Source organism: Ctenopharyngodon idella, chromosome 12, assembly GCF_019924925.1.
Source record: "Ctenopharyngodon idella isolate HZGC_01 chromosome 12, HZGC01, whole genome shotgun sequence".
In the NCBI taxonomy this organism is placed as follows: domain Eukaryota; kingdom Metazoa; phylum Chordata; class Actinopteri; order Cypriniformes; family Xenocyprididae; genus Ctenopharyngodon; species Ctenopharyngodon idella.
Genome location: NC_067231.1, coordinates 19,309,704 through 19,335,083, shown reverse-complemented (window position 1 = coordinate 19,335,083; position 25,380 = coordinate 19,309,704). Strand labels below are relative to the sequence as shown.

Sequence of the window (25,380 nt, the reverse complement as noted above, 5' to 3'; positions counted from 1 at the left end):
CTGAAAATCTATCTATCCATCCTTCCATCCTTCCATATATGATATAATAGATGTAATATATGTAAAGGTAAAATCACAACCCTTGAAGTATGAAAAAGTGCTTTTGTTGAGCAGCTGCAGTACTATTAAGTACAAAAAGAACAAAATGAAAAGAAAAAAAAGGATGAGTGGGAGGATGTATGTGTGTGTGTATATATATTTGTGTGCTTTTTTGTGAATATTGATGATGATGATCTAGTGTGGGAGGGATGGGTATGTGGGCTGCTTGAGCGATGTCTGACCTTTGCTCTGAAACTAGTATCTATAATATTCATCTTCTTTACGCTAACAAATGTCAGCTATATGTATTTATCTTCTATTTTTCAGCAAAACTTCAATATAAAGCAGCCAAATAACTTAATCAGCACAGCCCACACTGCAGATAATAAATACTATGTAATCAGGAACAAATAAGGACCTTACCCCAAAGAGCATTATTAAAAATAATGGCAAAACATCCATCTCAACCATTCCATTTATCCATCAGTATCTTCGGGTAAATAAGGAACTACCTGATATCAAATGAAACATCTCAAAGAAAGTCAGCAAATACAAGCTAATTGCCAGCTATCTTCGACACACACCCGCCCACACATACACATATATACATACATACATATATATATATATACACACACACACACATATATATATGTATATATATATGTGTGTATACATACACATATATATATTCTTTTTTAAGAATAAAACATATAACACACACACATAAGAAAAAATAAGGGATGCCGATTTCATTTAAATTTACCAGAACATTGTGGAATTTCTTTAAACTGCAGATCTTATTTGCATCTCTTTTAGAATTGGTGGCTAAGAAAATGAAAACAAATCTAGCTTTTTTTCCCCCAATAAACCCCACCATCAGAAAACAACACAAAACATCAAAAACTACCAGCATAAGAATGTCTGAGTAACTGCAAGATTTTGGCCGTTTTCTGTTAAATCACGACTTTTACAAGAACCATCAGTTCAAACAGAGAGGGGGAGTAGAGTGTGAAACTGTGAGGTGCAAAGAGACGTAGGCATTACTGTGACCTTCCTTTCCAAGATTCCCCATTTCACTTAAACACAGGTTACTTTCAGTTCACCTGTATTCTTTTCAGCATCAGTTAGACCATATCTGTGTGATTGTGAAAGTGATCTGGAGGCTTGCCAATAGCTATATTGCCCTCTACTGGTCCACACACATTTAAAGGAAACTAGCCATGCAATTGCAGCAAATAATAGAGCAGCAAAATCTAATGAAATACATTTACAAAAGCAGTAACTTTAATGTTAATATGCACAGCTGTGATCTTTTAATCAAGGAAGAAAACACTTACTGTTCATCTCCAACTTTCTTTATCCACTCCACATCACACTGTCCACATGTGGAGCTCACCTCCTGTGCAAAAGAGAGTCATATCAGGCTTCATACTTCCTGTATATTACCTATGTGCAATCTGAACTATATGTGAATGTGAAATTCATCTTTAAAAGTTTGGGGTGGGTAAGATTTCTTAAAAATGGTTTTGAAAAGTCTCTTATACTCACCAAGGCTGCATTTATTTGATCATAAATTCAGTTAAAGCAGTTATATTGTGACATAATTATTACAATTTAAATTACATTTCTGATTTTAAAATGTAATTTATTGCTGTGATGGCAAAGCTGAATTTTCAGTATCATTACTCCAGTTTTCAGTGTCACATAATCCTTCAGAAATCATTCTAATATGCTGATTTGGTGCTCAAGGAACATTTCTTCTTGTTATGTTTAAAAAAAACAAAACACTTTTGCTGATTAATATTTTTGTGCAATGTAATGCATCTTTGATAAATAAAAGTATTAATTTCTTCCAAAGAAATCTGCCTGTTACAGCACAGATCAGTCAAAGAGACTTGCTTCTCTTAGAAAAAAAAAGGCTCTATATAGAACCTTAAAGGGTTCTGTCAGGCACTTTGGTAACACTTTACAATAAGGTTCATTAGTTAAACATTAGTTAATGTATTAACTAACATGAACTAACCATGAGCAATACATTTGTTACTGTATTTACTCATCTTTGTTAACGTTAGTTAATGAAAACACAGTTGTTCATTGTTTGTTCATGTTAGTTCACAGTGCATTAACTAATGTTAACAAGATTTTAATAATATATTAGTAAATGTTGAAATTAACATGAACAAAGATTAATAAATGCTGCTGTGCAGTTCATTATTAGTTCATGTTAACTAATGTTAACTAATGAACCTTATTGTAAAGTGTTACCGGCACTTCATATACAGAACCTATTAGGCATTTCCATTATGGGATCCTTTTATGGATTAAGTTCTAATAAATTTATTTGATTTTAATTAATTTTTAATTTTAATGAAATTTTTATAAATTAAGCAGCTTGTAAACATACTGTATCACTAGAAAAAAATTTAAATAACCTGTTAAACAATTATTTAATGCAATCATTTAAGACATTTCTCTTTATTTAGAACCTTTTTTGGCATAAAAGGTTATTTAAAATTGAGTCAAGAACCCTATAAAGTTCTATATAGAACCCTGTTGAACCTTTTTATCTAAGACTGTGATTTTGGTCAAAACTCAATTTTGACATTGTGTAGTTCTTACGTCAGTCTTTAAGCATGTGCATGTCACTGACCCTCTGTCTCTGGTTGCTTTGCAGTTCTCTCAGCTCTTCCCGTAATCTCTCACATTCTGCTTTTAGCTCCTCCTCCCTCTGACACGCCCCCTGAGCCTCATGCCGTGCCCCCTCTAGCTCCGCCTCCAGGCGCTGTAATTTGAGGTCAGAGAGGGTGTCCAGACTTCGGGAGCTCTGTAGGGTCATGGGGCAGTCTAGCACTATGGATGGACAATTATTATGATTAGATAAGCCAAGTATTGCATCAGTGAATAAAAATCAACACCCGTCATGTGCCTTTTACTGCAAGAACAGCAGAATATGTAGCCTTTAAGGGGAAAGTTATCCCATGATTTACTCACCCTCAAGCCATCCTAGGTGTATATGATATATCTTTTTTCAGACGAACACAATTGGAGATATATTTAAAAATGTCCTGGCTCTTCAAAGCATTATAATGGTAGTGAATGGGGGAGATGTTTTGAAGCCCAAAATAAATGCATCCATCCATCATAATTATAATCTATATGGCTCCAGGGGGTTAATAAAGGCCTTCTGAAGTGAAGCGATGGGATTTGTAAGAAAAATATCCATATTTAAAACTTAAATAAGTAGCTTCCGCCAGACAACTGTACACATACTGCGCAAGTCGACTTGCGCCAAATGCATAACCCCTGAAGTGATGTATGATGTAGGATGTAGGAGTAGTGTAGGCTTAGCAGTTTAAACAAATATGGCTGGGCAGCAAACTCAAGCTCCTCTTCTCTTATATTGAAATCCTCCGACATTTCTCTTTAAAAGTTCTAGGTTTAGACTTCTACTTGTGACCAGTGTTTTGTTTTGCTCTGTCCTCTGCGCTTCCGTGTTCGTCATTGCGTCATGCGTCGGGTCAGGGGTTACTCTTCTGACGCAAATCGATGCGTACGACCGTCTGCCGGAAGCTAGTTATTTTACTTTATAAAGTTTTAAAAATGGGATATTTTTCTTACAAAAAACCATCGCTTCGCTTCAGAAGGCTTTTATTAACTCCCTGGAGCTGAATGGATTATTTTTTATGATGGATGGATACTTTTTTTGGGCCTCAAAACACGTCCCACCCAATGTGAGATTTTCAAATTTTAAGTTATTAAAGAATTAAGTTTAAAAAAAAAAAATACATGGAACATCAAAGGCTGAATATAACCACCAATCTTTTCAAAATTTAAGTAGAGTTTGCACTCAGGTAGGGTTAAATAAATCACAGAAAAATGTGAAGTATAATGTTTCATGAATATCGATGTATTGCTGGTATTCCTCAAAAGAAACATCCTCAGAACATGGGATGTTGCAGACAAATTGTCCGACAGCATGTCTTTGAAGCAACAGATCTATCTCTGACCTCATCTGTCACTCAAAACAGGTTTAAGCAAGACTAACAAATATACCTTTTGTGCTTCTCTACGCTATGTAATGGGAAATTCTCTCCTCCATCAGCCAATGGAAACAGATGTCAACTTACAAATATCTGGACAGGAGGTTTGGTTGCCACCCTAGGGCCAACATTGTTAACAGGGCAGAAATCCAACCTAAAGTCCCCTTACACACGTCCTTTACTCCATGTAGCTCTGAAACCTTGAAGATGGAGAATACAAGACTGAACTATTTCCTGTCAGAGCGTCCTGCTCCTCACCCCCGGCGTGGGCACTGTGATTCAGCAGCTCATAGAAAAGCAGTCCTTGAGCCAGCAGCTATTGTGACAGTTCAGCAATAAGCAAGCAGAAAACACACACCCCTGCACGCCTACATCTCACACCAAAACCACAGTAAAATGGATTTTTATTCTTTCTTTTTTTTTCTCCATATTTGCATGTAATATTTGTATTCATGAATGCAGACAAAATTGACATCATTCTTGTATTATTTTCTTACAGGGTTACAGGACATCTCTGTTGCGTTATTTACATAAATACATAATTTGCTTGAGTTCTCTGGGTTTATTTGACTGCTGTTGAGTGCCTTTGAGTTTGACTGAAATGTTTTAGATCCCTGAAAGGGGTCACAGGGGAAAGGTATGACCTTCTTCTCGAAAATAAGCTTTCCATTTAGTTACATAGTCTCTTTGTGGTGAGAGTCTTTCCTGAGCAAAAAAAAAAAAAAAAAGTGAAAGGAAAGAGAGAAAGGAAGAGGGGAATGAGGTAAAAGGAGAGAGATGCAACACTACACTGCCATCAGGGGAAAAAACAAAGAGGACCAAAAGGACAAGAGGACTGATGCTTGGCCTGTTTGAAGTCCTTCATAGGAGAGGGGCTCTTTGAAAAAACAAAATTAGGCTAGATTGAAAACTGGACATAAATTGTGAAGCATATATAATGAAAAAGGACACTTCAAAGACCCCAATACACAATATGTTGTTGGAGCTGAATACAAATGAAGCAGGCACATAAAATGACAAATAATGAACAAGATCTTATGCTGATAAACAACTCTACTAGCAAATATGGCAAAAGATTGAGCTTTTAATTACCGTAACCACAAATTATTAGTCGGAAAATTAGCAAACTGGAAGCAAATGCACTGCTTAAAAAGATATAGCTGTCTCAAAAAACATCAAGACAGAATGAAGTTTTTGGCAGAATATTGGAAGTTGTGTGTGGAGTGATGAATCACAATGAAACACGAATTGCATGATGATGCTCTGGAGCGTTGTCTTTGAAAATCTGCTGAGAAATATATAATAACTGCATCTCTAACACAGTGACGCATGGAGGGAAAGGTGTCATTGTGTGGGGAGTTTTTTTAGCTGCTGGTATTGGTGAGCTACTTCACTGTGAAAAGTCATTTAATGCTTTGGGGTACAGGAGAATATTGCAGAATGGCTTGATTCCCACAAATAAAAAGTTGTTATATAATAACATGTTATATATGCTATAGTCCATCAGGCTCATGTTTTGGCCTGGTCAGAGTCCAGATTTGAACCCTATAGTGAATATTTGGTCTCACATTAAACTAAAACAAACTGGAAGACATTTTTTTTAACTACTCATGAACCGTTTGAAGCCATTAACATTGAGTGGACGCTTCTTCCTGTAAAAGGCTGTCTGGAAAGGCTGTTCTGTGCTATGTTACTTTATCTACAGTATTTGTGTAATTCTTGCTAATTTCCTGACCAGTGATTTGTGATTAAAATGGTTAAGGCCATTAAAGGTTTAGTTCACCCAAAAATAAAAATTCTGTCATTAATTACTCACCCTCATGTCGTTCCAAACCTGTAAGACCTTTGTTCATCTTCGGAACACAAATTAAAATATTTTTGATGAAATCCGAAAGCTCTCTGACTCCTCCATAGACAGCAATTTAATTACCACTGTCAAGGCCCAGAAAGGTACTAAAGACATTGTTAAAATAGGCCACGTGACTACAGCGGTTCAACCTTCATTTTATGAAGCGACGAGAATACTTTTTGTGCGCAAAAACAAAACAAGGCTCAGTATTGGCCAACGCTGTTCACGTAAGCAGCATGACGCATGCGTGTGATGTTGATGCAGAAGCTGGCCAATAATGAGTCGGCGTTCTGACATAGAACCTGGAAGTGCTGAACGTAAACAGCGTAGGAGACTGACAGGGAAGAGAAGAAATTTTTGAATAAAGTTGTGGTTTTGTTTTTGCGCACAAAAAGTATTCTCTTCGCTTCATAAAATTAAGGTTGAACCACTGTAGTCATGTGGACTATTTTAACGATGTCTTTAGTACCTGTCTGGGCCTTGACAGTGGTAATTAAATTCCTATCTATGGAGGAGTCAGAGAGCTCTCGGATTTCATCAAAAATATCTTAATTTGTGTTCCGAAGATGAATGAAGGTCTTACAGGTTTGGAACGACATGAGGGTGAGTAATTAATGACAGAATTTTCATTTTTGGGTGAACTAACCCTATAAAAGTAAATATTCACTAAATATTTTGCCATTTTTTGTTTTGAAATAGATGTGACGTAAGATCATACAAATTGCAGTACTATCCGAATACACTAATTTTTATTCACTCATTTACTTGTATAGAACCCTACCTGTATATGACATTCACTATGTAGTGAATAGTGCATGAGTGAATGAGTCAGCAGCAGTAGCGGTTTTAAGCACAGATCTGCATGTCCTAGACCACTGAGTGATTTCTAAATGAACATCTGCATGCATACACACAAAACAAGACTTACTATGTGGGTCAGGGCTGTGTAGTTGCAGATACTGCATGTCTTTGTTGTGTAGCTGTGTGTTGAGTTTGTGTAGAGAGCTCTCCCTCTGCCTCAGAGCTGACTCGAGACTGTGAATCCGCTCAACGTGTTTCTCCACCAGAGACGTCTGAGACCGGGAAAGAGTGAGAGAAGAAAAGGAAAAGAAGAGAGGGAAAGGGACAAAGATGAACACAAAAGTAAAAGATTATGAAAGATTAAAACTGAAACACCAAAAGAGAAAGCACAGAGAGTAACACAGGCAAAGAGGGACTGATCAAAAGATAGACAAGGGCAAAGAGGCCATTATTTTAACCATGCAGATTCTTCCGACATTCACGTCCATGTGGAATTTTTGTCAGCAATAAAAGATGAGGACATGTAGATGTAACAGCTGATAGCTGGCTGAGTGTTTCAGAGAGGCGAACGGCACAGATGCTCAAAAGCTTGCATCATGCAGTTTTCAAAACTTCACTCTTTTGGTCCCAGCCAAATCCAATCGAAGCCATTTGAGACCCATGTTTAAAACTGAGAATGCAAATGTGCATATATGATTACAGATATCCAGCATCATCCACTTATACAAGGGCTTGGCTGGGAAATATAAGAGCCCAATTACATTCACACAGCCCTGTTAGGATGTACGCATAGTACAAGATTAATCAAGTGGACACCTGGTTGGATTAAAGCCTGAAGCACATGGAGAGGCTAATTATCGCAACTGCCCATCCGTTCGGCAGCCAAACTTAGCATGGATGTCGGGGAATGAATGTTTCAGAAGAGCTCTCACCATCTTGTCCAGGTCTCGCTGAAGGCTGGACTTCTCCATGTGGATCTTCTCATAGGCCTGAATGACATCTTCAAGCTGCTCCTCTCGTTCTTTGCTCTTCTGAAGCTGTAGAACAAACACACCTAGCTTAATCCTCACAAAAATCTTTTTGCATTTTTACATTTTCATCAAAACATTATTTAGTGTGTTTAATATGTGCTTAGAATTACAAGGACAGTTGGGCTGTCCTCAGGCTGTATAATGACAAGCTGTTGCAACATTTGATATTAGGCAGGTGTAGTATATATATATATATATATATATATATATTATATATATATATATATATCTCATTTTGTCAGTTATTTCTTGTCACATTTCTTTTTTTACTGGCTTGTTTGTTACCATTATGGAATTTTTATGTTCCTAATAGGCCCATAATATCAGTTCTGCTGGAAGCTGTGATTTAAATCTTATGCATTAGTTTTTTTTTGTTTGTTTTTTGTTTGTTTGTTTGCTACATAAAACTCTGTACTGTTGAGATAGAGTGTCAAGACAGATATGGAAGCAAGAAGCTATATATTTCAATAATAACAGGGCTCAACTAAGGAAAAACAGCAAGCATTTCAGTAGTTCTGATTTAAACTTGCCCCACCACAAAAGAGCAAAAAAAAAAAAAAAAAAAAAAAAAATTACCAATATATTTTACATTTACTAGAAATATTTTATGTGTGTTCTGTGTGTGCTTGTTTTCATGATTTATGAGGACACAAATTTGTATAATGACGGGTACTGCACTGGTATTACGGCGTAAACATGTTTTATGAGGAAATTTCATTAGTCCTCATATTTACATATTTGAATACCTTTAAAAACATACTAAACAATGTTTTATTAAAAATGTAAAAATGCAGAATGTTTTCTGTGATGGGTAGGTTTAGGGGTAGGGGTAATATAGGGGTATAGAATGTACATTTTGTACAGTATAAAAACCATTACGCCTATGGAATGTCCTTACTAAGTTAGCAAATCAAACCTGTGTGTGTATATATATATATTATATATACGAAACAGTAAAGTAGACTGCTGGAGTAGACTTTACAGAGTGCTTGACTCTTGTATTGTCAATACAAGATCTTGACCAAAAAAATGATGCACCTCTTGAGTAAAAAAAAAAAGTGTTGTGATGTTATTTCCATTAAGAGGTGCATCAAGTTTTGGTCAAGATCTTGTACTGACAATGCAAGAGTCGAGCACTCTGTAAAGTCTACTCCAGCACATCCTAAAGACTTTCAATGAATTTAAGGTCTGGACTCAAGCCCAAAGTATACTTCATTTTTTACACGTATGCAAAGAGGTTAGAAAGTACCTTCATTTGTACAACTCCAACATGAAAGAATACACAGATGTTTACATGGGTTACTTTGCAAGGCTGTCTGAAGTATGCTATGGGCTTAAAGTGTTAGTTCACACAAAAATGAAAATTCTGTCATTCATTACTCACTCTCGTGTCGTTCCACATCCGTAAGACCTTCGTTCATCTTCGGAACGCAAATTAAGATCTTTTTGATGAAGTCTGAGAGGTTTCTGTCCCTCCGTAGAGATCCAACGCAACTACCACTCCAAGGTCCAGAAAGGTAGGAAAATCACTCCAGTGGCTTCAACTCAATTTTATGAAGCGACATGAGTGCATTGTTTGCGCAAAAAAACATAATTTACCACTTTATTTACAAAATAATATTATCCAAAGCGTGTTCACACAACAATGTCAGCTCTCGCGTGAACACAAAACACATGCGTCCTGGTGCTTTTGTAAACACTTGCGCATGTGCGTTGTGTTGACACGTGAGTCTAAATACAACACGCATGCGTTGTGAAGCTCTCGTGAACGCGCATTGCAGATCAATATTTTTGTAAGTGGTACATTTTTTTTTTTTTTGCACAAAAAAGCACTCGCGTCGCTTCATAAAATTGAGGTTAAACCACTGGAGTCACATGGAGTACTTTGATGTTTTTCCTACCTTTCTGGACCTTGGAGTGGTAGTTGAGTTGGATCTCTATGGAGGGACAGAAACCTCTCAGACTTCATCAAATAGATATTAATTTGTGTTCTGAAGATGAACAAAGGTCTTACGGATGTGGAACGACACAAGTGTGAGTAATTAATTACATTTTTTGGCAAACTAATCCTTTAAGAGGTGCCAATTCATGTGTAAAAATGACAAATCAGCAACATAAAACCAAAGTTTATGTTTACAAGGCAAAAACATGGATGTACAAGATCAACAAAATGTAAGCTTTTGAGTGGCGAAAGGGCAAGTGACTGTTCTGTCAACTGGTCATGTTGCATACAAGTTTCAAATTCTGACAAATTGCTTGTTGCTGGAAACTGGTAAGGACATGGTGTAAAAAAAGAATAAAAACAGGCTGTTCTGCTTGATATATATAAAAATGAACAAATGTACTTGTGCTATTGCCTCCACTTCATTTAAATACAGACACATAAGCATCTACTTCAATTATCATATAACACACCTCTCTGCAGTGATCCTTTGGCTTCACAGATAATAGTAGCTTATTTTCAGAAAAAATAACAGAACAGGGTATTTACTTTCAATTGCACTGCATTAGATCTCAGCGATAGCTCATGACTGCAAAGCTGCTGGTGTTGGGAAAAAAAAGTAAAGAATGAAACACAACAAGACACGAATCAAGGAGGAAGGCCACAGTCAAGCGAGGATAGAGTGGAAGAATAAGGAATGTACACACAAAGTACCAAACGTCAGCAAAAGCGAGGGAGGTGTGGGAGAGAGAAGAACAGATGACAAAGAGAAATCTGGCTATTTGACGGAGGGAAGGCTGCTGGGTGGCTATGGAAACACATAGCAAGCATCATTAATTAATGAGACGCTTCGCCAGGCAATGAGCCGAGAGATGCAGAGAGAGAGAGTATGATCTTCCCATTTACACTCCACATCACAGCCAGTCGGGAGAGACAACTGAGAGCGGGCTTCAGGCACGCAAAACCGAACACTTCGTCGTCTAAATTATGTAAGGCCTTTGTCATGAATGACTGGGCATTTGAAGTTGTCCTTCATTACCCTACTAATCGTATTACTGTACCACTCTAATCTTTCCATTTTGTGATGTGTAATCCAGATTTACAACACAATATAGCCAAATCACACTATAACACTATAAGAGATCGTTTGAAATTAGCAGAACAATGGATGAAATACAATCCAGAAAGAGGAGGATGTGTGTATATGTGTTTGTCCTCTCACCTCGAGGGTCAGCATGTTGACTCTCTGTTGCAGACTGCCATTCTCTGACTGGAGCAGCGCTGTGTCTTTGGGCTCAAAGGAGCAGTAGGAGTTTCTGTCCTCTCCAAACTCGCTTATCATGGGAAACTGCACACACACATACACAAAAAGTGACACAGGGGTCATCACAGGGTCATTCACTTGATTTATAAATCAAGGGAACAAAATAGTAAATCATGCGCACGTTTTAGTAAATCGAGGGAACGAATTAATAAATCGTGCACACGATTTAGCCTACTATTTTTTTCCTGCATGTCATGTCCGGGGCTCCGTAGTTTTTTTCAGGCCATTCGAAAAAGGAATATTTCGCAAAATTGCATTGGAAATCCGCATTTACAGGTCACCTGGCATACGTAAAAGTCGATCATTCTTTAAAGATGGCGTGGTATGTTTGGACAGGAAGACAAGACAGAGCTCTTTGTTAAACTCATAAAAGACCAAAGAATTACGGGAATACTGGATTCTAAACAACAAAGAAATGCCACAATTTATCAAGACCTTGAAGCAGATGGGCGGGATAAACACCCAGAAACAACTCATACGAGGCTGTTCCCAAGTATAAGGGGCTTTCTTTGCCATTAACGCTTGGATAACATGCGTGTCTTTCGATTAAAAATAATGGCTAGCGCAGTGGCTGCAAATATACTTAAACATACTAACATCCGTTGCCATTTTTAGAATGACTTATCGCAAGAGGAAAAAATTATGTTTTAGTCGCATAACATCAGTTAATGGTAGTTAACTGAATAGTAGTTTTTCATCGACATTTAGAAAATATCGCAAAAGGTTTGCGCAAATCTGTAATGGAAAGCCATCTTTTCAGCACAAATATGCATTTTGTCTATGCAAATGAGGCGTAGGGTTTTAACATTGTGCAGAAATCAGTAGGTAAACAATTTTTTTAAACAGATGTTTGTGAAAATTCTCTAGCAATTACAAAATTATGGAGAAAAGCATTGGGCATATATCCAGATGCAATGTACAGTGAAAAGCATTTGTTGTTACCTCCACTTTCCGTTCCTATAAAACAAAGCCAAAATAAATAAATAAATTAATAAATGATACAAAATGTACACTACCATTCAAAAGTTTATGGTCAGTAAGAGTTTTCTTTCTTTCTTTCTTTCTTTCTTTCTTTCTTTCTAAAGAAATTATTACTTTTATTCAGCAAGGATGAATTAAATTGATCAAAAGTGACAGTAAAGACATTATAATTTTACAAAAGATTTATATTTCAAAAGAACAGCAGTTATTTGCAGTTACTTTCTATTCATCAATAATCCTGAGGGGGAAAAAAATCATGTTTTCAACAAAAATATTAAGCAGCACAACTATTTTCACCCTTAATGATAAGAATGTTTTTGAGCACCATATTTCTGCATATTAGAATGATTTCTGAAGGATCATGTGACACTGAAGACCGAAGTAATGGCTGCTGAAAATTAATTTTTTGCCATCACAATCTTTTGAATGATAGTGTATGGCAACACTGATTTTTTTTTTTTTTTTTACTCCCCTTAGATAGGACAAAGTTCATCTGCAATTTAGCAGTATATGATTAGACATGCCAAAACATATGTAAAACCAGTGGGATATTAGTTATGGTGTTTTAGGTAATAGCCAGGACATACATTATACATACACACTATATATATCTCAGTAGATGCTGTGTGCTTTGATGTGCTGGATCTCATATATTTTTACTCCTACGAGCTTTGAGAGCTGTGTGCATTTGTTCCCCACATTTAGCCCTTTACTAGGCAGTGAGCCATAGTGAACGCAGAACCCTGAAGGCGCTCTCTCTCTTTCTCTCACCTTCTGCAAAAACAGCTGTTCTTCAGAGGCTAGCCATCGTTGGTGCGTATACATACATATGTTTGGGGAGGGCCAAACCAAAAAGCTTTAAAGATATCCAATCTGGAGCATCTCCAACCTGCAGCTCCCCAGAGGCCTGGAAGCTGCCCAACCTACCTAGTCGTACTCAAAGATCACATCAAATGAACCAGCTGCTCACTCTGTTGAGTAGGTTACTGCACAGCATAAGCACTGATTTGTAATCAAAGGAAGATAAACATTCTCATCTAGAAAAAATAATCTCATGTGAATAACAATCACGTGTTCATGTTTAAAAATGAATAGAGACGTGATCTACTTTCCTAACAATCAAGCGATCTAAACAGCATCAGGAGCATCTTGTATTGTGTGTACAAGTGGCTTTGTGTGTTTTTATGTGGACGCTTGACATGCTAATTACAGAGAGCATTCACACTTGTTTATGTACAGCTCGGCTCACGTGGCAGCTGGCCTATAAATAAAGCTCTTTCATACATGAAGCAGGCACAGCTCTTAATGAGTACTGTCATGGCACAGTCATTAATCAAATCAATGTTATATGCTTAGCATAAACTCTGACAACAGCTTATATTAGTATTCAGCTGCTGAACTCACAAAGATCACTATTATTTCACAAGAAAACTGTAAAGCAACTCCATAATAGTTAAATAAAAAATTTGGCCTCTACCAGCATCAAATAGGGTTGCTTCACACATGAAGTAGTTAGTTTAATTATTGCTTTATGCTCTTTATCAGTGCTTTCTGCTGTGCGGCAGGTAACCATTTTATCACTTGCTATGTGTGTCCACTCTATTCTACTCTAATTAAATGCCCAATATAGTATGTCTGTGACCATGTCACTGTCTCTGCATTAATGTGAGATGAGGCAGCGAGGTGCAGGGGAAAAGGGTTCCTAACAAGGATGTCTACACCCTACTTTTGACTGGACGATTATGTCATATATATTTGACAATAGCTAAAATATTCTTAAGCATCCCTATAATGTGGTATAGTAAAAACTAATTTGATGACTCATTTTGAAGTTTTAATTAGCTTAATTAGGATTAACAGACTATTTTATCTAAAGTGGCATCCACAAGTAAATATTCATATTCTATTCTATTATTCTATTCTATTATTCTAATCTATTCTCTTATTATATTATATCATAATTTCATGTAAGCTTTTTGAGATTTTTTTTTAAAATGTAAATGTGATGTAATCTGATGTAAATTCATTTTTTGTACTTTAAAGCATAAGGCTGAGAATGCATCACTGTTTAGCAGAAATGACGAATTACTGAGTCGCCCTGATTGACAGATGATGAGCGGGCGCCTCACAAGGCTCTGCTATATTGCACATTTAAGTTTAAAATCAGTGCTCTGTCTAAAGTCAAACGGACAGTAAAGAGGATTTTCTTAAAACTTCTAAGGACTCAAAGACTTCTTTTCATAACAAGCAGCCAATGAGGTTATTATGGACACCTTCGATACACTTGTTTAATGTATTGAAGGTGTCCATAATAATGCTAAGTGACATTTTGTATCTCGTTTACTTTCAGACTATGTATTGTATAATTGGCTGATGTGTATGTACTAGGTTCATTTACGAATACAGTGCTTTTACGGTGCAAAGCCTAAGAAAAATAAACACCCGTTTCAAGGAACAGACCTGTGTCTGTGTTGTTGTGAAGAGAGCTATACTGAGACCACATTAAAAATCTGGGATTTCTTTCATTTAAACCTGGAAATAAGCTGCCATTTTTAAACAAGAAATGTTATAATAGTAATTTAAAATTCTGCACTATTTCTAGGTCACTAATTAAAAGTTTTTTGTGCTTCCACTAAAGCGCAATATGCTTTTTTGGATCATTCTCAAATCAAGCTGGATAACATGAACATCAGGCTTTACACAAACTTGTGGAGTTCATGCAGCTCAAGTGCTGTTGTCCTTAAAGCAGATGGGAAAACCAAATACTTTTTCAGAAAGAGATTTTGAAATAGTGGACTTTGGATCTTTGAGTTTTGTTACTTTTGATATGAAACAAAGTCTCAGCTTTCAAAATCTCTCAATTTTAGAACGAAATTCAAACAATAAATGTCATTTTGACCCTCTTTAATGTGGCATGACAGATCCCTGTATCTGCCTCAGTTCAGTGGCAGTGGAACGCTCATGAATCAATCATCTCTTACGCTTCTTAAGTTATAGCTTGAAATAAACATGAATAAACTTCAGAAGGTATGTTGAAAGAATGTAACGTGTCATGTAATCTCTGTCGCGAAAAGACAATCAATAAATCAACTTGTATGTCACGTAATGTTATATTTACCTGAGGAAAGCCATTCAACGTACAGCCACAGTTTAAATACTTATATTTCAACAACGAATTAGTATATTAGTAAGCTGATATAAAAACGATACATTTTTATATACAACTCAGTTGAGTGTTGATTATTGAATAAAAGTGATTAATTTATTGATTATTAAATAAACTTTAAAGAATTAGTTCACCCAAAAATGAAATTTCTGTCATTAATTACTCACCCTAATGTCGTCCTAAACCCGTAAGACCTTCGTTCATCTTCAGAACACAAGTTAAGATATTTTTGATGAAATCTGAGGGTATCTGAACCACACATAGGGCCCTATCATACACCCGGCGCAGTGCGGCGCCAGGTGCGACGCAAGTGTTTTTTGCTAGTTTCAGCCCGGTGCAGTTATCGTTTCCACGCCCTGCGCCATGTTGTTTAAATAGCAAATGCATTTGCACCCATTTGTGCGCAAATGGGCGTGCTGGTATGAAAACGAGGTGTGTTCAGGCGCGTTGTTGGCGCGTTGCTATTTTGAGGCAACTGAAATAGGCTGCGCCATTGACCAACTGAAACCTGGCCTAAAGTCAATAGCGCAATATTTGTTTTGTTATTTAAAGAGCGCGTTAGTAATATGCGCCTATATGCGGGTGCACAACGTGCGTACATTCTGCTTATTATACACACAGGGAAGCGCAGCAGTACACAAACATGCCAAATATTAAAAATTAAAGGATTACAATGTGAAAGATTATTATTGTGTGCATAAAAATAAAAAATGCTTTGGTGGAATCTGGCTTTTCCCGTAGATGTTCTGCTCGCATGCTTTAACCTCGTGCATGATTAGATCCGTTTTCTCACAATAGACGCGTTCAGTTATTCCGCTTTCAAATTCCGCCTTGTAAATAGTGAATACGCCATGGCGCGAGCGCAACTGACTTTTAAAGGGAATGGGAGACGAGACTCTGGTTGGTTTATTGCACTTTACGCCCAAAACACACCCATGACTCATTAAGAGAATAGGGATAACCTCTTTAGACAATTTTTCCGACCATTTTTCCTTTTTAAACTAGTAAAAGTAGATTCGGACGTGCCCTAAGTGCGCTTTAGACCATGTGCTTAGATCGTTTAAATAGGGCCCATAGGCAGCAACGTCATTGCACCTTTTGAGGTCCAGAAACGTATTAAAGACATCATTAAAATAGTCCACGTGACTACAGTGGTTCAACCTTAATGATATGAAGTGACGAGAATACTTTTTGTGTGTGCATAAACAAAACAAAAATAACGACTTTATTTAACAGTTTGAACTGTTGTCATATGCAGTTGACGTAGTGAACGCAGTGCAGGCTTCCGTGTTTACGTCCGAACACTGTCTCTGTATTGGCTGACGCTGTACACATGAGAAGCACGATGCATGGGTGTGATGCTGATGCAGGAGCCGGCCAATAATGAATCGGCGTTCGGACGTAGAACACGGAAGCTCTGCACTGCGTTCACTACGTCAACTGTGTATGACAACAGTTGTTGTAGCAAAAAGTCATTATTTTTGTTTTGTTTTTGTGCACAAAAACTATTCTCATCACTTCATAACATTAAGGTTAAACCACTGTGGTCACGTTGACTATTTTAATAATGTCTTTACTACCTTTCTGGACCTCAAAAGGTGCAATGACGTTGTTGCCAATGTGTGGTTCAGAAACCCTCAGATTTTATCAAAAATATATTATGAATGAAGGTCTTACGGGTTTGGGACGATATGAGGGTGAGTACGTAATGACAGAAATTTCATTTTTGGGTGAACTAACCCTTGACCAAAAAATTAATTTTGGTTATTCACTAGTAACATTATACATTTTTAGTGTTTTAATCATTAAACAGGGCTGCTTGCATATAAAGTAGTGGAAGTAAAAAATAAACTACAAATCCAAGTACAACTGGCAAGTCAGTTATACCACTGGCTGATATGTAAGGTGACCTCCACTGATATCTGAGGCTAAAGGATCTTTGAGGCGTTTTGTACCTTTATCTCGTAAATCTTGAGTTTTCTTTTGATGTCTGCATTTTCTCGCTCAAGGCCAGCCAGTCGAGTCTTAATGTCCTGGTAGGCGCTGATGAGGGCGAAGTGGGAGGCAGAGTACATATCCTCTGATAAGGGAGAGCTGGACCAGCCCACCCCGCAGCCATCTTCTTTCAGACCCTCGTTACCCCCCAGCAGGCCCAACTGGCCACCGAAGAGAGACTCCATGACTCCTGATCCTCAACCTGTGAGATGCGAGAGAGAAAGAAGAAGGTTGTTTATGTGAATCAAAAATGTGAGCTAATCAGCCTTGGGATGTTCGTTCTTTCATCTTGAACATAATTTTTCACTTCTTCTCATCACTTCTTCAATGGTTTTGTTATTGTGCATGCTCTTCCCTTTATAAGCTCCACTTCACCCTCACTCAGAATAATTATTTCCTTTCTCAACTACACTTCTCATTAGTATTGACATCCACGCCACAAACCACCAAACCGCACCAAACAAGGTTGTTTTCTTTCTCAACCACATGCCCTTTAGCTTCTCTGGATATGTTTGGTCCTTTTTTGGGGCCAATGTGAACCGACAACAGTCAATGAGACGTCATCAATTTTTCAGGAAGACAAAGGCCAGAGACACTTAAAAGAGATGAGCGGCATGACCTAATTCAAGTACACGCTGTGCTGCTAAGAGGATGACATCACCGCCTAGCAACATTCACTGAGATCACATGTATAACTGCCATTTCTTACAAGCTTCTACAGGGTCAGCAAATTTTGTGAATACAGCATAGTGATGACATTAAATTTGCTGGAGAGAAAAATAGGCACTTCAAAAATCTGCTATCATTTTAATTTTTTATTGATAGGGTACATACAAACTGTGTTCCGAAACCTAATGAGGTGCCTAGCTGTCTTCTTTAAGGCAGCATCCTAACTGAAGTGAAACCTCTTAAGTGACAGATTTGGAGCGCTCTACATAGGCAGCAACTCTGTGCGTCATATAAATAGTGCTCCTCACACAAACCACACATGAGATATGACTCACAACTGATGGCAGTTGTTTGCTGTTAGCATGCTGCTAAGCTAACAATGTGATACATAGTTCATGCAAATATTGTGTATGGGCCTACTTATAAATGTAATTGGTCCATTTGTTATTAGACTGAAATATTTTTTATCCATACTTCTCAGTATTGATTATATACAGTGGTATAAATATATTATTTCCAAACAACATTTCTAATGCTTCACACTAATATTACAATTCTGGCCAATAACGATAAGCCGATATTTATTTTTATGGTGTGGCTGATAACTAATACATGTCCAACATTATAATTCTATAAGGTTCCTTCTAAATAAATAAAAAATAAAATAGAAACTAAAATCAACCATTTTAAATGCTACAAGTGAATTTAGGCATCACAACATTATAACAAAATCTTTGATTAAAAAAAAAAAAAAAAAGACTTTTGCTCACCAAAGTTACATTTATTTGATCAAAAATACAGTCAAAACAGCAATATTGTGAAATATTATATATATATATATATATATATATATATATATATATATATATATTTTAAAAAGTAAATTTTCCATGACGCAAATTTTCATTAGCCATTACTCCAGTCTTCAGTGTCACATGATCCTTCAGAAATTATTCTAATATGCAGCTTTGGTGCTCAAGAATCATTTAGTATTATTATCAATGCAATGTTGAAACAGTTGAAACAAGTGCTGCTTACTATTTTTGTGGAAACCATGATACATTTTTAAAAAATCTTACTGATCCCATACTGATCCTGATTTTGGATGGTAGTGTACAATTGGCTAAGATAAATTGTCTAAAGACTACATTTAATAGTGTTACTAAATTGTTTACGTAACTTGAAGTGAACGTTAGATGACGGCAAAGATAAACTAAGAATAGTTAAAATGAGAAATATACAAAATCTGATTTAAATATATTTAAATATATTTTTTATATAACTAAAAAGATTTTTAGTTTTATATATTATATTTTTATATCATTTATAATAATATATTTTTATTATATTTTATTATTGATTATAATATTGGCCGATATTATACGGACCAATACAGAACCAATTATTGTGCCAATATTTTGGAACAGCTTCTGCGTTGGAAGCCCAAGATGACCCGAGTAGGAATTTCTCTTGGTTCTGAAACCAAGAGAAACAAAAGTATACTAACTGCTCAAAGACATGAGCTTGACCTGAATGCATGATGTGAGATGTCAAGCAGCCATGTTTGTAGAGGTCTAGCTCTATTAGTCCCCTGTGTATTGCCTTCATGCCCTTCAGTTCCCAGAGCCCACTGTTCACACCATGATGAATCGCTCCAGTGCCATCAACAACACTCATTCACACTAGACAGCACTGCCTTGACAACAAAACAGGACACAAACATGGATAGAAACATGGAGTAAGCAGAAAAAAAGCAATATCTTCACAGTAAACCGTTTAGTAAGATAATATAGATATGCATGCAGCATCAGGTTGGCCATCTGATGCAGCACGGAGGTGTGAGGAGATTTTACTGCACACAAAATGAGTCAGATGCTTCTTACTTAGTGAGCTATTTTTGATGACTTGCGTACCAACGTTAAAAAAACGTACAGAGAAGCCTTGGACCTCTTCCTGGGTGTTCTCTTGATTCTACTCTCTCTCTTTCTCTCCATCCTTCAGGGTAATCCAGAAAAACACCCACTCACATCAATACATTTGCTTAGGCACGGCTAAGCAGCATGACCATGGGGGAGAGATTGCTGTTCTGATGAAGGTGTGAATGTGTGTAGGTGGAAGAATATCACTTTAGAGACATTCCAACCCACTACATTAATACAAGTGTGTTCTCACTCAGGGCTTCTCTGGGTGCTGATAAGGAGTTGCAGCACAATGTACTTTTCTCATGTGATGTCTGTGTTATTGCAAACACATTGAAGCAGCATGTCCATATATTTATATCTCTGATAATAAAGTTGCAGCAGTCAGAAATGACCTAATCACACGTGTAAATTTGGTTGGTCCAACAGGGACGCACATTTTTTTCCTTGTGGAATTCAAAAGAAGTTCTGAAAATGTCAATTCTGCTCTTTTTCATAAAAAAAAAAGAAAAAAAAAAAGGGATTCACTGGCTGGCTGTCAAGTTCGGCTGCAATTTTGCAAATATTTTTATAAAAGATAAAAATATATATTATTTTATTAAAATACATATTTCTATAAATAATAAATATAAATATTAAGAAATAAAAAATATTTACATTACAATTAGTCTCTGTAGTCTGATTAGGAGTATTTTAAAATGTAATATAATCTAATTAAAAGTACTTAATTTTTGGAATCTGATTACATTATCAAGATTACATATAATCAGTTACTACCCAGCACTGCAACCAGGATTTCAAACTGGGTCTCCTTGCTCAGTCACTGTGATTTTGTCAAGTAAGACATGTTCCTGGATCAACATATTTTGTTGATATCCCTACCCCTAAACCTAACCCTACCCATAACTTATCCCTAAAATCAGAGGGAAATGATAGGTGAATAAGAATGGTGTAAAAGCCCCTAACCCTTGTTGTAAGCCTAAACTTGACCTAAACTATAAACTTTTTTGATTTGGAACGTTGTTCCAGGATCGACAAAAGCCACATTTCCACCGAAATTACCTGGAACAATTTGTCCTAGGAACATTTTTCCCCCAGGCGTGTTGCTTTCTGCATTTCCATCATGGTCTAGAATACTGTGAAGATTAGTCCAGTGACGTACGACTGTGAACAACTTTCCAGTTCCCGCTGGATTTCATCCTCTGCATATAAGCTTGAACCTGAACCTCGTCGTTAGTCCATCGGTCATTTATAAACTCCACTGTTGATTCAAATAGCAAACTCTTACTGCATGCACCGCAACAGACTTTTAAAAATGGTGGTTGAAATAAAACGCTGCGTGAACTCAACCAATCAGCATGTGCAGTGCCCAAGTCCCTCCCCCGAAAGCTCTTGAACTTTGAAAAAGTACTACCTCGTGAGCAGGGACTTTCTGAGGTGGGAAATTTTTACCCAGAACTTCATTTAGACCCTGGTTCCTGCGTCGAAACACACAGAGTACCATCCCAAAGTCCCTAGTTCCTGGGGAAAGCTCCTGCGGTGGAAAGGCTGCTATAGTTGTTGTTCCAGGAACATGTTGTACTTGGTGAAATCACGTTCACACTCCAGGCTCACTGATCAAAACCAATTGATGGACTAACTTGTGTTACATAAGACAAGCTATTGTTAAAATGTTTTATTCCTGCCACTGGAGCCCCCTAAACCAAATATGTGCATGATGCCCCTGCTTCCTATTGACAAGAGTGCTGTTCTTGCACAAACATACATCCATCCCAGTCTCAGTGAAAACAAGAATTTTAAGCACAGGGATTATAACATGGATCTGACAATTTGTCAGGGCTCAAAACCCTGGCAAGAGAAAACAGACAAATGGGACACTCTTTCCATGGCTAGCTCACCAGACATCTATCTTCCTATCTCACCTATTGTCTTTCTCTCCCCTGCACCTAATTTTGTGAACACTGCGCACACCTATTAAGAATTCCACAGCTCTCCTCCCTGCTTCATTAGAGCAATTACCACAGGAAGTCATTTGTTACCTGGGGCCTAGATGGCACTGGCACTGGCACAGACATGGACACACACACACACACTCTCTCTCTCTCTCTCTCTCTCTCTCTCACACACACACACACACATTTCTACAGAGATTTTTTCAGCAACTCGTTTGCAGCTCATAATTATCAATTTTTTTTTTTTAAACCTAATGGAGACGTAATGGCAATTAATAATTCCTGAATTTATATGTAAGCATATCATTTTTAGGCTTGTACATTTTCATAAATGTGTAAAGTTTGCAAAAACTATCATTTAAATGCGCTCATTGTAAAGTCACTAAAATCATTCTGAGATTGAAATGAACATCATGTGACTTAATAATGTGGTGGGCATCACATTTGTTGGAATGATGCTAATGTTCAAACCAGATAGATCAGCACCTACACCCTCTGAATGATTTAATAATCTGTCAAACCATCCAAAATTTAGGAATGCCAGCATCCAACTCTCTTCTGCAGACAGTGCTATTGCATAATTTCTTTCAGTCACACTTGCTCATGAAATTGGCTGTCATCCTAAACATTTACCACAAGCCGCATGCAATTACAGACAGCAGGACACAGTCGTATCGGACTCAAGCCCATTTTGTCACGAGGAATCTGGCTCCTATAATGCACGTATCATGGCGCAGACACAAACAGACACACACACCTGTTATTTCAGTGGGGTGTTTATGTGTGTTTCTGGCATGCTTTGTGGCCCCTCACTTGGTGGACGATTAGCAGGGCTGCAGGAGAAGTGTGACTGCCTGTGATAAAAAAAAAAAAAAAAAAATGACCACAGCGGTTCTACAGGTGTATCTTCACACACACAAGCAAAAAATATGGCTACATAGACATCTAAGCATCCTACACTTTATTGGAAGAAACAGCCATAACATAAGCGTGACAAAATGTAATTGGATACAAGCGATGGGATGACAATAAAAGAGCAAAATCACATATTTTAAAACCAAAAACACAATATATGTGCCAAAAAGACATCCTTCATTGTTTGGCACATATTTAAAAAATAATGTCCAACAATTAAAAACATAACAATGCATGGCCAGTCAGTAGATAACATTTGGCCACAAATTTATATATAGACTTTTTTATTTAAAAAAAAAAAAAAAAAAAAAAAAATATATATATATATATATATATATATATATATATATATATATATTATTTTTTTACTTTATGTGTCAGAAGGAAATATTTTTATATTATTAATTAAACATTAAGATTTCTTTACATAAAAGTTACAACAATTAATGTAATTTGCATTTAATAACTACAAATTAGCTATAATGTAACTTTTTGAACCAATTTATTATATTATTATCATTCTTAATATATCACAAAACATTAATATATCAACAAAACCTCATCTATTTTAGCCAGCTAGACGTTACCTTGGTAACATTTTAAATTAGCAGGATTCTGTAATCTTTAATGCTCAACATCACAGCAGTGTATGAGCAAGTGAAAACACAAATTTTTCAAATAGTTAAACGAGAGTTAGTTAATTTGCTTCACGACCATGTGGTCCTTTGCAGGTGTCTGAATGATGGCACATCCTGTCACGTGATACTGTCCCTTTATATTGATTACTCCGAATGACATCAGTGAAATTCATTTTTCCGGACATTCTTTCTCATTACAAAGCAACGACTTCTACACATAATTTTAATACCATTTTGCACTATGTTGATATATGATGTTATAAAATCATGGCAGAATAAAAATATATACATTTATTACATTTTAATATATTTTAATCATAAATGAATTGGCTGTATTGGCCTTTGGACGGTTAAACCGAATGACCATTTGACACTTCAAAATCTTTAAAATACCTTTATATGTAGCAAAATATAATTAAAACCTTTTGGATTCGATAAAAGAGATCTAGTTGTACTAGCTTACATACTTTGGATGTCAGATCTTTGTTTTTTTATTATTATTAAGGCCTTTGGACAAAAAAATGACCCGTCATGTCATTGACCCAAATATACGTACATGTATACAACATATAGCATACTGGGTTGAAGTATTTGAATGCAAATATTGAATATATGCTGAAGAAACCTGAAGGTAAATGCTTGATAAACTCTTTCTAGAGTTTTGCACAAGTAAAAATGTGCAATAAGGTGACAGAAATGGTGTATTGTGGCCATCTTTATTGTTGAGCCCTGATTAGTTACATTTGTAACATCATGACATGGTATCTCAGAAAATATTTAGTCATATTTTTGCTTTTCCTCACAGTTTTAAGTAATTTAGTGGCTTTAGAAAGGCTAGCCTGAAAGCAAAACTTTTTTTATAGTCAGAAATTTCTCAGACTAATGTCATTTTTACTGAATCTAAGTTAGAAACAGCCTCTCTGCGAGTAACTCACAATGCACTGGGCTACAGTATTGACCATATTGACAGTAAAACGCCTCCTTTGGAGTGAAGATTGGGCTGGCACAAGTTGGCACGAGCAGCAACACAACTGAGTGGGTGTTGCAGAGGGACTGTGGTTGAGCCTCGTGGGCAAATCAGAGCATGTACACGTGTATTTTTACCATGGAGTGGGAGTAAGGGAGATATTGTTTCTACAACAGTCACAACTGCAAACTATGGGCTAATGTGCTCTTTTTGTTGTTCATAACCATGCTAGTATGTGGCATTCTCACGTAGAAGCACCAAATACACTAAAGAGGTTTGTCGAAGTCAATGTGATATGGGTGTCTCACATTAAAATGTTATGTAGCATGTATGTAATCCAAAGAGGCCATTTGTTGATTGGGTTTAAGCTGACAAATACAACAAATACATGTATGATGCATTCAGGGTAGCAGGATAGGAAGGCACGCAGAGTGAAAGCAAGGTGGGTGCTGCATCTGTAGGTGGAACTGGAGATGGATGGTAGGAGAGAAAGAAAAAAGATTAAGCTAAATTTCACAGCTCACTATATTGCACCTCTCCTTTCTCTCTTCCTAACTATTCTGCTCCTCATCATCCTATTTCTGGGTTTAGTTTTCACTCACACTCTGTCCATTCGTCTAGTAACGTTTCCACCTTTCTACCTCCAGATTTTCTTCTTGAGCTTATCCCTGCTGAAAAATCCAGCATAAACTGGCATGAATTCCATGTTGGTCCAGACTAGTTTATGCTATAGCAGCACTATACCAGCTCTAACCAGCATAAACCAGCCTGGGCCAACATGGAATTCATGCCAGTTTATGCTAGTTAGAGCTGGTTTAGTGCTGGTTGTCACACGACGAATACAGTCAGTCACAGGCAATCCAAACTCCAATCCAGAAAGGGGCGCACATGGTAATGCATTGAATCCTAACCATTTTTAACCAGCATTAATGAACAATAATCGCAATAAGCTCTGTGCTTTGTTACTTTCGATAAGAAACAAAGTGTCATCATGAGTGAACACGATCATCCTTTCCTCTTTACTACTAGTTACAGAATGAACATGAATGAACATCTGAAGGTATGTTGATAGATACACTACAACTTAAAGGATTAGTTCAATTTCAAATGAAAATTAGCCCAAGCTTTACTCACCCTCAAGCCATCCTA

The 25,380-nt window shown here is 36.8% G+C and overlaps 1 protein-coding gene across 2 annotated transcripts in view; it reads right to left on the bottom strand.

The window, feature by feature from the left end:
• The window catches only part of tbkbp1 (TBK1 binding protein 1), a 51,445-nt gene that overhangs the window by 11,487 nt on the left and 14,578 nt on the right, over nt 1-25,380 (bottom strand). Inside the window, exons 2-8 of one of the 2 annotated variants that reach the window (XM_051915106.1) lie at nt 22,469-22,565; nt 17,132-17,373; nt 10,928-11,053; nt 7,665-7,769; nt 6,860-7,004; nt 2,693-2,892; nt 1,380-1,441 (exon numbers count right to left, since the gene is read on the bottom strand). In XM_051915106.1, coding sequence (XP_051771066.1) covers nt 1,380-1,441; nt 2,693-2,892; nt 6,860-7,004; nt 7,665-7,769; nt 10,928-11,053; nt 17,132-17,356 — 863 coding nt within the window. In that variant the 5' untranslated portion in view covers nt 17,357-17,373; nt 22,469-22,565. The remainder of the gene's footprint in view (nt 1-1,379; nt 1,442-2,692; nt 2,893-6,859; nt 7,005-7,664; nt 7,770-10,927; nt 11,054-17,131; nt 17,374-22,468; nt 22,566-25,380) is intronic. The other variant, XM_051915104.1, reaches the window with a different exon arrangement.